The 16,068-nt window shown below is 40.0% G+C and overlaps 1 protein-coding gene across 2 annotated transcripts in view; it reads right to left on the bottom strand.

The window, feature by feature from the left end:
* Positions 1-14,249, bottom strand: part of twz (BTB/POZ domain-containing protein twz) — a 29,357-nt gene extending 15,108 nt beyond the window's left edge. Inside the window, exons 1-2 of one of the 2 annotated variants that reach the window (XM_034334888.2) lie at positions 14,021-14,249; positions 445-528 (exon numbers count right to left, since the gene is read on the bottom strand). In XM_034334888.2, coding sequence (XP_034190779.2) covers positions 445-473 — 29 coding nt within the window. In that variant the 5' untranslated portion in view covers positions 474-528; positions 14,021-14,249. The remainder of the gene's footprint in view (positions 1-444; positions 529-14,020) is intronic. The other variant, XM_034334895.2, reaches the window with a different exon arrangement.
* Between the last annotated feature and the right edge of the window lie 1,819 nt (positions 14,250-16,068).

Here is a 16,068-nt window from a genome sequence, read left to right as displayed (position 1 = left end):
CTTCGAAGCTCGTGCTTCGACAATTCAGGAAGAACGATGAAGAAAGGAGATAACGAGAAAACTGGTAATTCAGCAACGTAATGAAATTTAATGAGATCGTAAAATTGGAAATTTTGGTCTTTTTTACGATTCTTCAATGAAATTTTTTATAAAATTGATAGATATTATTCATTGGAAGAAGTAGGGAACTTGTTTCACTCGATCCTTATCGTCTTTCCTTTATAATATTTCATTATTTGTAACAATTTTTGTAGAAATGATAGTAATAAAGAGATATTTATAAGAAATTCCTAACTCTTGTACGGCGGACCATGGAGAGAGGCCCAATTTTAATTCAATCTGGATTTCATATCATTTTCATGTTTTCTTTTGTTTTAAATTATTTTTGCAATATATAAAACTCTTCCGTTTAAAAATTGTACATTAAACTTTAGGTTCATTTACCTCATTTTAATTTGAGCGCTAGGGAACATATTGCGTTGTGCCAGCTCTGCCTTCGCCTCCTTTCCGTCGGCCTCACATTTCCGTCTGTAATTAAAATTCCATGCAATGTAATAGTATCTATAGAAAATATACTATAATATCCTTATAATAATAAATAGAAAAATTTGTAATTTTAACTTATAGCAATAGAATCCTTGCAAATCATGAATCAACTTCATCTCTTACAAATCGTTCCATCGCAAAAGGTACGTAAAAACTCGCATTTCCCGGGATTTTTCCTTCTAAACGGTGGAAACGTCAGGACGAACGTTCGCAGCTGCCATTTAGAAGTCGAAATTCCGCTCGCTCGTTCCTGACATTAACTTGGAACTTTCCCTCTAACGAGGTCGCGCTCGCGGGCCGATTTCAACCACGACCGGGGCTCGATTTAATTTATCGATCCTCCTGGTCGCGACGATAAGGCTGATTTAGCAGGGCATTGTTTTCGGTCGAGCCGCCGATCCGGAACGCCTCGGACCAGCTTTCCGTACCGGCCCACACGCACGCCGTACCTTCCTCGGTCATTTTCATACATACGTATTAATAAGGCAATTAACGGTAGAACAATATTTAACGAGGAAAACCAAACTCGCTGTGGTCCGACCAATGAGAAAATTCGAAGGGTCGGTTCCAAAGAGAGACTGTACTCGTTTCTAACCTATGTATACATTCTATGCTTCGTTCCTCAGCCCCCGCTTCGTTTTGTTGCTTTTGGTTGAAGAATCTTGTATTTTTTAGAATTTGTCAAATAATATTGTTTAAAATTATGAAATAGAAGAAAGTTTTCCTTTTTACCCTTCTTACCCTCTATTCCTATTACCCCATTTTAATGAAATATTATCTAAAAAACATTAATAATACTACGCTTCTATTATCACCGATAAAAATATAAATTTCTTCCTATATATTTTACAAAATAATTTGCAAGAACCATATCGTAGCAGGGAATCAATCATCTCACCCCGAACCACGAATCCCAACTAGCTTTCGAGGGCATAAATCATTGCAAGACGTGGTAACGTTAACCATCGCCGTATAAACCCCAATAAATACGAGGCTGTGTACCGTGGGGGTATTAAAGAACCCGATGGAAGTACCATCGACCACGAAACTCGAGAAGGAAAGAAGGTTCTCGTCGTCGTCGTCGTTGCCGGCCACGATATTTATTTTCAGCCTGTAAGCCGGACTTCGTTGCGACGTTCGATGAGGACTAAGGTACGCCAAGGGGACTGGTTTCTCTTTTCTGCTCCTTTTCTTCTTCTTCTTCTCGTCCGTGGTATACCAAGATCGCCGCGGGAACAACGCGATACGCGATGCAGAATCTTTTCTTCGTTGCTCTTCGACATCGTCGAGCAATCCGCGTTGCGGTCGTCGCAAGTTACGTTTGGCTGCATAGAATATCTTTGCAACTAAGTCCAAAAATAATATTTGAAACGTTGGTACTTGATCCGACGCGATATAGTAATCAATATTCCAACGGAAAGGATTTTTAATAACCTTGCCATTTTGTAATGGTATTATTTTCTAAAAATTGGAATATAAAATAGAAATTTATATTTATATTCTCTAAGAAGATCAGAGCTTTTTGTTTCCTAATTAATTATAAAAGAAATGTCTGAAATTTGCCTATTTTTGGGGGTGCTTCAAAGTGATTCACCCCCTTGAAACTAGAACAATCAACGATGGATAAATTCTTACTTTTAAATAACAAATGGCACCTTGATAATTTTTCTTATTTAAAATAAGAAATCTGAGATCATACGTAACGAGTTAAGGTGTATGCGTTGCAGAGAGCAACAACGACCGTGTTGGTCGCCTGGGGCGAATCCATGGTCTCTCGTGGACGTTTATGAATGTGGAATAACAGAGGAACGTGGCGAGGCTGTTTATTTGGATGCTTGCCCCATATATTTTAATTGACGCAGCGAGTGCAACCGGGCCGACGATAAATCTCCAAGGGGGACGTATAGGGTTGCGTTTGAGGGTGTGAAGTTATGTGGAAAGAATCGTGGCTGTAGAGATTATGGAGACTCCTGTGGGTATTATTGGGGAATGGTAACAGAACGAGTTGATAACCAATACCTTATTTCTATTCAATCATTTTTTTTTAAATTTAATTCATTGTTAAATGGAATCCTAATTTCCTGTTCTATTTAAACCAATTTCACTTTGAAATACACGCGATTTATGGGAATTTTGCATCGATCAGTGTAACAAACATTATCCTTGGAATGCCTTTAGGCAATCGATTAACGTATGTAGATTCCACTAATATAGATACATGTATAAATGTACACGTAATTAACCTACATCATAATTGCATGGCAAATCGCGAGTAAGAACGATCCGAGCAGGGTCAATTATTATCGAAACGACACACACTACATTCGATCCGACTTTAGCTTCCAATCTAATATCTGGGAAAGGTAAATCGCAAATGTTTCCTACAGTGTCATTTCTGCAGTTACGTAAAAACAAAGATTGAATTGCTTTTATTACATCAACGCGGTTAGCGTTATTGATAGCGTCCAGATAGAATAGGAAGAAAGAGAAGAAACTGGAAAGTGAAAGAGCAACGTAACGATAGTAATTTGTTAGATAACTCTTTTGAATACTTCAGAATTTTGCAATTAGTAAATAAAAGGATAATAGCAAATAGCAGGTTTAATACGCATTTTACGACGGGCTAAAGAAAATCCATTAAGTTATTACTATCTCGCTTTAAGAATCGTAAATTTAATAATTTCATGCTTTAGTACTTAAAACGTAGTCTTTATTATTTAATATTTCATAAGCTGTTGCATTTCTACTCCAATATTCTATATAGGTGAAAGACAGTCTTATTTTTTATTTATAAAAAAATAGAAATTTTCCCCCTTTTGATCCTTTATAATTATTCAATTAAAACAGATTCGTGAAGCCAATTATTGATGATTATCAGATCAATTAAAATTCCAACTAGGCGCGTAAGTAGATTCAGACAGCAGTGGTCAGACCATACAAAATACAAGAAGAATTAATTCTTTTTTCATTAAAATTTTGTTGAAATTATTTTGTTAGATCTCTCTGAACAGTGGTGTGCAAAGTATGAAGCAGGCTGTTTAAAGCGATCAGCTGTGTGTACATGTGCCAAGATGAGGATCGCCTAAGGCAATAACGAGAAGGGGTCTAACACGCTCTAAGGACACGCGCGTGTCCCCAGCGCGTGTACGTCGTCGCAAACTAGAAGTCCGATAAGTTTACGTGGACATCGAACCGCCTGGAGCAGTTGTTCTATGCAAATTTCCCTGTTTCTAGTCGATCGACCGCGCGTTTCTCTAAACCGCGCCGTGGCACGTGAAAATCTTGAAGACACTCGGTGGACCATAAGAATCCAAATTCCTTTTTTACATATCAAATGAATCGTGTCGGTTGATTATTTTGTCAGGTTACCAGTATCGATCAGTGAAATTACGTACGACAGAAGCTGTCGTTATGTGTTAAGCGGATTTTTATGGAAATGTAGGGTTAATTAAGGTTCGTTGAAGGATCGAAGGCTTTCATTTATTCTCCGATGTTTTCCGGGGTCACCCTTCAAGGTAATTGATAAAACGATTAACCCAGGTGGCCAATTATGATACTTGAATTTCGAAAGCTTGAATCGATGCAAAAGTATACACAGAATAGAGATTCTAAATGATCTGGCAATATTTTCAAAAGAATGAAAAAAATTGTTAAAAGGAAATTAATATCGAAAGGGAAGCCTGAGGCCCTAAGTTGCCCACAGGAGGATTGAAACAACCCTCTGTTACTATCATTAAAAAACTTATAGTCATTGCAAATAATTCAAATTTAGGTGGTGCATATATGCACGGTTCATGCAGTCTCGTTGGAATCGTTTCAGGGCACTTGTGTACAAGAAAGCCTTGTCTCGCCGACTGGTACTTACTCGAAGAACACTGAGGACACTGATAGCTCGGGGCCATTGCTGATGCAAATTCGAAAATGCCTCATTTTCTTTCGCGAATAGTATTATTTAAAATGCCTGGGGCCACGTTAATGCCAGAAGTCGGGACTTCTCTAGTACCTCTGGAACCGAGATCTTTTTTTCTCGACCAACAGGAGAATAACGTTGGTCGAAAGGTCGTCGAGAATACAGAGATGCAGATTAGTTGGATTAATATTATTACCAATGTTTTTTAACTATGCATTGCGTAACATGGATAGTATTTAAAAATTTATTTCACCACTGTAAATGGTTTATTATTTATTATTAAAATAAATATGAAGATCCAGATTTCCATTCTTGTTTTTCCCACTTACAATTTAATTATAATATCATGAATTTTATACATCTGAATACAATAGTTTCTGTCTGAACGAGTCATAAAACCAGACAGTCGTACGAAAGAGGTTGAGACAACTGTGAAGAGGCAGCATAATAATGAATACTTGTCTGGTGTTCTTGTCCTTATACCCTTATCCTTCTATATTTATGCCCCATTCGTACGAGCCTCTTATATAAATATTTATCCAAACTACTGTATCTCTACTTTGCTTCGCAAGCCAAACGAGAGGCCGGTACCTCGTGGTTTAAGCTTCGATCCCGTCGTTGATTCAGCGTTTTTTGTCCAACGTTCGAGTTTAATTAGCGGCAAGATTTTAATCGAGCATGTCTTTTACCAAGCTCCAGGCTAGGAGGCATCCAACATTTTAATCGCATCCTTAAAGGAAATCTCAATTTACACTCGATTTACATCGATTTGCACGCTCGTGTTCCACCGATGATTTAACCATGTAAAAATTATAGTCATGCTTTTATTTATACAACGTCATGCGACATTTTCATTGGAGAATGATTGAAAAAATTTGGTGGAAAAAAAATTGATTACGTTAGCTTTTAATGGAATCAATTAATATTTCTTTTTAAATCATATTTGCGCAAGAGAATCTTTGTTAATGTTTAAATGGAATTAAAAAATAATATTATTTTTCATTTGAGGATATAAAATGGTCGCTTTTATATTATACTGAGTGTCTCGGTAAAAGCGTCAAGGTAACCTGACTGGACGAGCCACTTTATTAAGATAAATTCGACTTATTACCATTTCGAGTTCCACAAATCATAAAGAGAAATCTTCCCGGACGGCGAACGGGAAACGATTGATCCTTTCAACATGATTTTACCGTGTTCCAACACCTGAGAGAGTCGGTTAACCAGCATCGACGATAAATTCGCTCGATCGAGTACATTCCAACGCGATTCCAGAGACGACAACCGGAACAGCAAGAACTCTCGCAAAAACGAAGATCCTGATCGTTTTCACGCGTCGCTGAACCGATGTACGAACGCGTATAAAACAAAAGCAGTTCGATCGTGTTCCCACGACAATTGATTTAAAGTAAAAATTTCTATCGAGAAGCTATAGCTTGTTTTAACGACGGTTCGCCAGGTAATTTCTACGCCGAAGAGACGCTTTACAGTCCTCTCAGAGCCGTTAATGTCTCTATGATCGTTCCATTTATCGATGACGCATGTGGCTCTTGAAGATTTACGACTGCTTGAAATTAACGCGATAGACAAGTTTACGTCGGTGACCGAATCAACTTGTGACCCTGGCAATAAAAGCAGGAAATCGTGTTGCACCCGTTGCAACTGCAGACAATTCAAACGACTTTCAGATGCAACGATAATTTATCATTCGAAGAAAATTCAGTGTTGAAACGCGTTATAAACTGACGCGCTTCCGGTAACGCAATATCATCCTGCATAAACGCCGCGGGTGATCAGAGTGTCTCGGGAAATTAGGTCGAAGATCGTGTATAAAATGGAGAGCAACGAATCGCAGGAGAAAGAAAGAAAAAAAAAGGGACCACCCAACGCGTGTACCTAGTTTTCCTCGAGGACGTTCGTCGACGAACGTCCTTGGTGGAATCTTCTTCGCCTAGCTTTCGTGCTAACCCACATCCGCCATTCCGCGAGTAACTCGTTAGATCTGCTGATTGAAGATCAGCCGGGAACATCACGGTAGTTATTACCGGGTTTAATAAGCGGCGGTGCTTTCGCAAGATAGATGAAGTCTTCTTACGAGTTAGTTCTGTGAGCCAGAAGGACGTGGTGTAATGAAGAAGAAGAAGAAGAAGAAGAAGAAGAAGAAGAAGAAGAGGAGGAGAAGGAGAAAGAGGATGGAGAACAGGATGAGAAGGTGTCGTGTGTAGAGCATGATCGTGGGTCGAAAGTCGAGGAGGAGGATGTAAAATGATGACGATGAAGGTGGTTGGATTAAACGTACCGTTGAGAAGGTAATTGGGTTACAGCGATATTTTTTCGACGAGCGTGGAATTTTATCTGCAGGTAGCCTCGGTTTTTCGTGTTAATTATGATCAAAGGATAGGAGCGAAGTTTCTTGTGGAAACTTCAGGTGAAAAACAGGTGGCTAAACTTTGTTAAAGTATTTGAGTTATAAACATTATTTGCAATGTAACATTTAGTAATTGCTTATAAATATAAATGATTTGTAACTAAAAATTATGGATAGAATGAATTAAGAAAATTATTGTAATATTTGAAGACTAGAATTTGTAGTCCTACTACACAGTAGAAACAGCCATACCTAGTCAGACATAAGTGGATCAATTCTGTTCCGAGTAAATTTAGACAAGACAAATTTTGCATAAGTGCATCGGTGCATCGGTGCACTCGCAAAATGCAAATGTACATCAATTCTTTGGAACCCCGTGTCCGAAAAATTACCATAAAACATCGACTCAGCCTAAGAATTTCAGTCACGTTCACTTTCCAAATTCCAGTGCGAAACTCGAAACACGTGCGTCTTCGAATCAAAGCGTCGGTCACACGCAAACATCTGTCACAATATCGTTGAAAGGGGCATACCGCTCAAAGGGGCATAGCTCGAAGCGGAGTTGAAATGTCAATGGCGGCGTGTGCCAGCCGCAAAAGGAAAGTACAGCGAGAAAAAATAAAGGGAATTGAACAGCACCGAGAAACGTAATGTCACCGAAGCTGTAACTCGAAGAAGCGAGAGACGATCGCGTGTTCAATTGTCCCCACGATTACCCGTGTAAGGTTGCGCAAATAAAAAGGGGGGCCCCCGAAGGAACAGGGGAAGAAAGCGATGGTAAGGGTAACAGGAGGAGAAGAGGAGAAAAAAGAAACGAAAAGGGGGACGAGTAAAAGGAGCAGCAAGAAAAGGTGGTTCCTTTTCTTTGCTGCATACACGAGCTTCGATGGTGGATGGTCGAAGCGCGTGCCGACCGGTTTGGCTTGCGTTCACAGTCGCCACGAACACTTCTACAGAGGTAGCTTGAAATTTATCGATGCCATGGCCTGGCACGTAGTTCTGCTCATCCTTTCAAAGCACCATTGCCTTGTCGCTTAATTCCCGTTTAGAGGAGCTTCAATTAAGCCGCGATACATCACCGACCGAGTTGTCCCATTCTTCCATTACGCGAGAGGAAAAACATTTTTTATTTCATTCATGTTGCGTGTACGGGTTGAAAATTGATAGTTGAAAGAGTAATTAGGGCGATCAATCCTACTGATCAAACACAAATTTGTCATTATTTAACTCTCGGATGGCGGACCATGGAGAGAGTCGCTTTTCAAGGGTGAACTTAGAAAAGCAGAATATAAATTCGCTTATTCAGAAATGAAAAGTAGATACATAATTCGTCTGTTTGAACATTTCGAATAGCTATCTATCTAGCTAGGAGCGATTGCCGCTTGGAGCTGCCCACGTAACACGCTTCGGTCTGCACAAGCCCGTGGAGAGGCCGAGAAGGCACTCCCGACACGCGCCAATGCATGTCTTGCTCCATTTCATCCTCGCCTATTCCCACCACTTGCTCACCTACTTACCCTACGAGACGGAAACTCTGACCGAGACGTGGCGCGCAGGATTGAAACTGGCCGAGATTGGAATTTCATGCGACGCAACACACGCCTGTTGCAACACGCATCGCGCCAATTCTGTTCTCTCTGTATGCGTTTTATGCGCCGTCGCGATAGATCTTTCCACGATTATCTCGCGCCTTTTCCCGGAGCCGTCGCTTCGTCAGCATTTCTTTGCCACCTGATTTCTAAGAAGAGATAAATCCACCCCCTTGATGTACAATATCAATCATAGTGTCCGTTCGTTTAGTGTATTTTGTAATTTCAAATAAATTATTGAAATTCTAAATTATTGAATATTCTAAAGCTTTTATCAGACGATTATGTTAATTATTTTAACGCTTTTATTAAAGAATTAGATTTATGATATTTGCTGCGATTAAACTTGGACTCCAAAGTCAGTGGACACCGTGATTGATATTGTACAATTTTTTTCAAATTATTCGAATAATTATCAAACGTTAAAAGAAATCGAGCCACCATCGATGGAAGATCAATCGATTCGCGAGGGATCAGTGGTGGGATGGCACGAGGTAATTAATTGATTGGATAAGGAGCGGAGAATGTAGCTTCGTTGGTGGTCCTGATTTTCTGCCAACTAGAAGTCTCGGTTAGAATCCATCAGAAGTTCGAGTTTTGTAATTCTCTAAGCGAATTGCACTATGCGAGAAACTTATTCGCGTTGAACTTTCATGGTAATTTCGATAGGAGGGGATTGTAATTTAACTCGTAAATTGATTTATTAATAACGCTCGATCGATTTAATTGCACCGTATTGAAATTTTATCGAATCCTTATCGAGATACATGATAATTAAATGGGCGTGTTCTTGTTATCCAACCAACGAACGTTAAGGCTGGTACACCATGTAAAATTCGAAATAAGGCCACGGTAACGTTCCTATTCGATTTACATCGATCGTAAAACTCGATTGATAGAGTAAGAAATTGGTTTATTGCGATACCAACGATAAAAATCAGCCCGCGATCGCGCTCATTAAGTAGGTACCCTGTAACGATCGTTCAGGTTGTACTTTCATTTCAGCTTAATCATGGATATTGTCTTTTATGGTCTGTTTTCTTCTCAACTTCATTGAGTAAATAGAAAAAAAATGAATTATAATTAAAAATTGATGGAAGCTGATTACCTTTTACCAAGCATAAATCATCCATCCTTGTTAAATCTCCTCATTCAATGAACAAAAAACCTTATCATAACCTCGCCCCATATAAACCCATAGAACATAATTCATCAACACCTCAAGAAAGAAAAAATGGACATCGTAGCAAACTAGATCATAGCTAACTCCTCGGTGTACAGATAGACAGACAGATAGACACAGAGAGCGTGTGTTCACTCGTACACGCGTGGCCCCGACATCTCGGACAAGGGAAAATATTTACGGGAAAATTTCGCCTTGGGTGGCGGTGGTTCATGAATAATTTCGGTCCGCAGGAGACTCGTCAGCCTGCAGCTAAACACCCGCGGCGCTCGGTTCTAATTACGGCAACTGCAGAGCTCGTCTACGCCCGCGGCGATCCCCCGGGTCAGTTTCCAACCCCCGGTTTTCCTACCCCAGCACAATTTCCACAGAGTCCACATCCCTTCCACATCCGTTCTCTAAAACGCTGCCGGTGGTGTATCCCTCCTCCCTTCACGCCTCCTTCTCTATCCTGGCCTGTTTCTCTTCCTTCTTCGCTCGCTATCAGTACGCGTCGACTAGCTAGCTAGAAGAGGCGCCTGTAACCGCTTCGTAAAGTTTCCACCATCGTCTCTCCTCGTGTTTTTCCTCGATTCCGAGGCGACGCGCGGATATCATGAAATTCCAGCTGTTATTTCAAACCAGCTGCGTATCCCGCCGGAAATCCAATCGTTATAGACTCCTCTCACCCTCTGTTTTCCCTCCGCCAGTTTTTCTTTCTGTCTTTACCTCAACTTGTTCTTTCTCGGGTATCATCTATAGATTGTAGTATCTATCCAAGTTGAGATTGGTATATAAGAAATGAAAGGGAGAATGTTCTTTTGTGATCGAAAGGGAACATAATCGACAGTTGCGTCATTGCTAATTAGAGAGTAGACTTGGTTCGGGAACGTCCAGTCGAGAAAGTTGATCTCCATTGTGTGAGAAATTTCACGTGTTTTTGAACAAAAGTTAATGTAATCGACAGTTTGGATTTTGGGAGATTTTTCGACTGAAATGAGAATAATTGATTCTGTGGGGGATTGATACGGTGACTGGCGCAGTGGAAGCGGACGTGTGTGGTCAGACATAGAGATTTTTAATATTAAAGATACGGATAATTAATTTTCTAATTTACCCTTTGAATTTGTTACTTTATATTATTAGCACGATACTCTAAATTTTTGTTCCATTTTCTTTCGATAATTATTCAATTACATTATATTAAGGCACTAATTAGGTTATTACGCTTTAGAAAATTAATAGGCGCTAATACAGGAATCCCAGATGTTCAATTAGTACCAGTTAAAAATTGCCATCAATATCGAAGCTTAAAAATGAAGTAATTTACATACTGTAATAACTACAAGATACCTGCATTTCAACTTATACAAATTGCTTTGTAATAAGATTACGATCTGGTTAGTTGATCACAATCAAATTAATAGGTACTAATTAATTAGAAGTAATCTCCATGTAATGATAATAGCAAGTAAAACTACAACTCATGAGATTTCTTTTATAATAAAACTACGATCCTGATGAAATTAATGAATGCCAATAAAGGTAATTGAAATTATTAATTAGAATTAAAAGAATTTGTATAAAAATGAAAATATATATATTGAAAGTTTAAAAACAAAATTACAACTACTGAGGATTACGATATTGGTTATTGCACGCAACAAAATTAATGGAACCTGATAAGGGAACTTGATATTATCAATTAAAATGAGAAAATTTTCCTAAAAAATCAAAATCTATATTGATGGGTTAAAAAGGGGGTCTGCATGCAGTAATAACTAGAAGCTCATGGGGTTCATTTTCTAATAAGACCACGGTCTCGGTTGTTGGTCGGTAATGAAATTAATGGAGGATGATAAAGGGACGCGCGCGTTCCCGACGCGGAAAACACGTCGTTTCGCATGGCAGAAGATAAATCGCGTTCCCGGGACTTTCGTCATTTTCTGCCACGCTTTCGAGAGAAAACGTGTTTCCTACGATGCTGCGTGGGCATCCAAGCGAACCGTTACCTCGCTTTGTCACGGATGCACGTCCCAAGATGACAGGCCAATAATTATTTCAGATAGCGAGCGAGCCTTAACGAACTGGAACGTTGCTCTGCACGAGCATCGTCGCGCGAGCCGCGTGTCGCAAGCTGATCAAAGCGGACGAGCCTCGCTTAATACGCTTCGATCGTAATTCTCCGATCGCGTCACGCGAGAAAATTGAAGAGCTTGTAACCGCGCGGACGCTTCTTGTAAACGCCGGATAATCACGAAACTTTTCATGATTTTACCTGAAATTTCCATTGGAAAGTGATTGTAAAAAGGGCCAAATTTATATCCGCGATTTTACATGTTTGGTCTCGGTGTAAATATGATTTTATATTGGTTCTTCGAGGAAAGATAGTTAGGAGCGCGTGATTTATTCATCGTCATCGTTACGCGTTGAAAGGAATGTCGAGATCCGAGATTTATGATGTTTTAAGAGAAAATTGATGTTTGATATTTGTCAGGATTGGAAGAAAGCACACTCGCGATCAAATCAGGTTTCAACAGGAAAAATGGTGACGTCCTGGGCTCTTGTTCTTCCCCATAGATATCCCCAGGGAGAAAGACAAGATAAGGGTGAGGATTCCATACATATAGGTCTATGGCGGGAATGTTTACGCGGGAAAAATTCAATTGACATTTATTCATTATTGATATTTCTAAAAAGCGATATCGGGTCAAACACGTACTGCAAATCGGTTAAGTATCCTGAACTAACGGGAGAGCCTGATGTCGAGTTATTGCAGGACTGTATTAACTCTCGAAAGCGGATTCTGCATGTCGCGGCACGATATGTCATTGCAAGGAACGTGAAATGCATAATTGATCATAAGCATTGTTCGATGATGATGGAATGTAACTTGGGATTGAGCAATTCCATTGTAACTTCAGTTTTCTGAGAATGAACAAGTAAGTGCACTGAAATATTGCAAATCAATTATAATCTTTTCTTCACGTGAAAGTGCATATTGCACTTTGTTGCAATAAAATGCAACATATTTGTTTGCGAAAGAAAGTGTTCTCAACGCTTGCATATTACTAAAAGGAAAGTTACTTTGTATCCTTGACAGAAATTTCAATTATTATTAACTTTAATTAAAATTCATTTTAATAGCAAAACGGAAGCGAATTCGTAAAAAGTAATAGAAGGTAAAGCCACGTGAATTATCGAGAGAAAAAAGGTGTGAAATTGACTTGCAAGGTGCAATCATAAGACCTCTGAGAATTTTATGCATTTCATTTCAATTACATTCAATATTTCCAACATCCGTTTTCTTGCTCGCGAGCACCTTGCAATTTAAAAATCTCACATACAATCAAAGGGGAACACGGATATTACCGAGCGGTGGACTCGCTCGAAATCAGGATCAATTCGTTTCGACTGTCATTTCGCGTGGCGGGCTGTCATTACGGAGACATTTTAAACTTCGACGGCTTCCCGGCGACTTAATTAACGGCTATTTCGTTTCCACGTTCGTGAACAGACGTTCGATTTGTCACGCAACATTTCGACACTATGATTCGAGGAAATCACCATGAATATACACGTACAATTTTTTCCCTGGTTTCGCTTTTTTTGTATAATCATTCGAAGTTTGTCTAATAAAGTACATAAAGCCGTTACTCTCTATCAGAATCAGGAGAGAAAGATTCGACACGTGAAAGCTACGAGTGGTTGCATAAAGTTTAACCAAAGGACGTATTTAGCCTCGTTAAACCGAATAAAAGAGAGGCAAAGTAACTTTGTTATCTTCTAATCACGACCGGCTACATTAAATTGCAATCGGAAGTAAAGCGAGTAATTAGATAAATTATGAGTGAACGAGTGGTGCTGCGAGTTTCTAATTACCATGCAGATTCATTATTCGCAAATGATCTAATTTTCGTTCGCTTCTTAATGATTTATAATTATTAGAAATATACAAAAGCGAAATATAGAGATTGGGGTACTCGAGTACCCCAAGTAAATACACTGGTACCTCGGTATACGACCTTAATCTGTTCCTGATGTTCGGACTTATACCGAATAGGACATATACCAAACCAACCTTTCCCATATTTTGTTATATGATATCCTTACTTGTATGATCAGTCCAGTTAATAATACATCAACTCCGAATATAATTGATTATTCATTTAATTTTTTCTCTAAGATAATTATTTAAAAATGATGCAAAATTCATATGCGAGCAAAATTTGTCACGTCCAAACAGGACGTATTCCAAAGCAGACGTATACCGAGGTACCACTATACTCTACTTGATATAAACAAAATATAAATACAAACATGTCTATAGAATGCGATCTAAAGAGTTTCAAAAATATTCTAATAATTTGATAATTTTCAATTAAATATAAATTCACCTGATATCGCATTCTAATGGACAATAAAATAAATATGTCAACGCTCACCGTTTCTGGCACGTGGGCTCCAGGTTGACGGTTGTTTTCGTGTCCACGGTTGTCGAGATCCGCACAAAATAGTAATACACCACTTTCCGAAAGTCACCGCGTCAATTCGTGCCGCTGTGTCACCCACACAGATCCACGTGGTCACGGTTCACGTGTTTTCAAACGACAGGTAAACAGAGCGCGAACCGCGCGTCACCGCGGCTTCAGTAGAACTGAAGCGGCTCACTCGGCGTCAGACCGTTCGCGCTACTTTCCCCACCACGCCGCGCCGTGATCCCCCATCCGAGCTCGAGCACCCTAAGGCGTTCTGGTAAGCGCCCTGAGCTGGCAATCCTCTTCACCCCCGAGGTCACCCTATTCCACCGTGTGTCAATTGGCTTCGCAACCCCGTCCACGCCCTCCGGTCAACTCGATATCTACCATTATCATCGTCATTATTATTATGATTATTTCCAACGACGTTCCTTTTTTTTCTTCTTCTTTTCTCCAGCGTTAATTAGTCTCGCTTCAACAACGATCGATCCTCGTCGGATCCCTCTGGCGTTCGAGGATTTCCTACGTCGTATTCACCGTGTAATTTCCACTCGATCCAACTAGCTAGATCGCCGGGACGCAACTTTGCCGCGATGCAAATGAAATTTAATCAACGACACAACAACTTCATCCTGTTGGCCGCCCGAGGTATCGCGGCCGCCTCGATTCGATCTCTTTCGTAAAGGGATCTAACCTTCTTTCGTTTAGATTATCGCGTTCCTATACTTTTGTTTTTCTTCTACGCTTCTTCGATCGTTACGCAGCTCCGCGGGCATTTTTCATTAACCCCTTCGAGCGGACTTTGATGCTCTTCAAGTATGAGAAGTTGGATCTCCGTCGAATTGCTACGTGATTTTCTATGTAATTTTTTAAATACAATTCCCTCCAAATACCCACTTTTGTTAGATTCTTTTTAGTATTTCTATTTTTGATTAATCTCATACACGTAAAGATCCGAGTAATCTGTCCACTTCAGAAATAATTCGTCCGATAAACAAATTAGATAAACGGCACTATCTATGAGTCTGACGTTTATACACCGTTCACACTTCAGGTTATAATAATAGCAATAATTTATGAATCCTCGTTCGAGTTAACTAATGAGATGTTTAGTATGCACGTTATACCAGACATCCGTTCATTTACTTCTTCATCTCTATGCATGCTATAATGAATTATCCAACGTTCCGTGTTCATTATTGTCCGATTCATCATGGAAAAACAAAGTCACGTCGAAGGAAAACGGAAGATAAATAGCCCAGGTGAAGAGCGATCGAAACGGATGAGCGTTTGCACCGCATCTGGAGCTTTTCCAAACGGACCTACACGACGCAGACCTCGTGCTCGTAAAGTTACAGTTGGTACTTGGCCGATACGATTGGCCATCGGCCATCGAGAATAATGGGGCAGTTGGCGAGGGCCGATATAAAGGGAAGGAAGCCTCGGCTCGGCTCGGCTCGGCCCCGGTGTCTGTCGTATTCCAGTTGCCCTGGGGCTAAAACGGCCACGGCCGACAACATCGTTCCAAAATGCCTCGGGCACTTCCAAACCCACCGGACGATGCTGCTCGCATACGTAAACGCTAACTTCGTCAGGGACAAAGTGACGCGAGTGTACCAGCCATTTTACGTCAAAATCCATGGGTGTTGCGCTCATAGTCGGCGATTCATTTTTTTTTTCTCTCTCTTTTTTTTCTACCAACTCAAAACATTCGTTGATAACTTCGAGAAACGAAATTTCAACTTTCTATATAAACGATGGCCAATGTTCACGGATTCGTTTTTGTCGTTCCGCTTTTTGAGCTCGTCCGAGACCTCGATTTTATCCGCTAATCGAGGCCTTCTGGATTCGCGATGAAATCGACGGAATGCATTAAGGAAATATCGGTCCGTCGGATTTTTTTTCGGTCAGAAGGGATTTCGAAGAAATTGCCGGACGTTTCGTTGGAACGATAAGTCGAGAATTGACACTGTTGATTACGGTGCTGGAGCACTCTTCTTGATCGAGAGACTGCT

Source organism: Osmia lignaria, chromosome 9 (genome assembly GCF_051020975.1).
Source record: "Osmia lignaria lignaria isolate PbOS001 chromosome 9, iyOsmLign1, whole genome shotgun sequence".
NCBI lineage: Eukaryota > Metazoa > Arthropoda > Insecta > Hymenoptera > Megachilidae > Osmia > Osmia lignaria.
The sequence above is the reverse complement of the archived record's forward strand: the minus strand, read 5'-3'. Positions and strand labels throughout refer to the sequence as shown.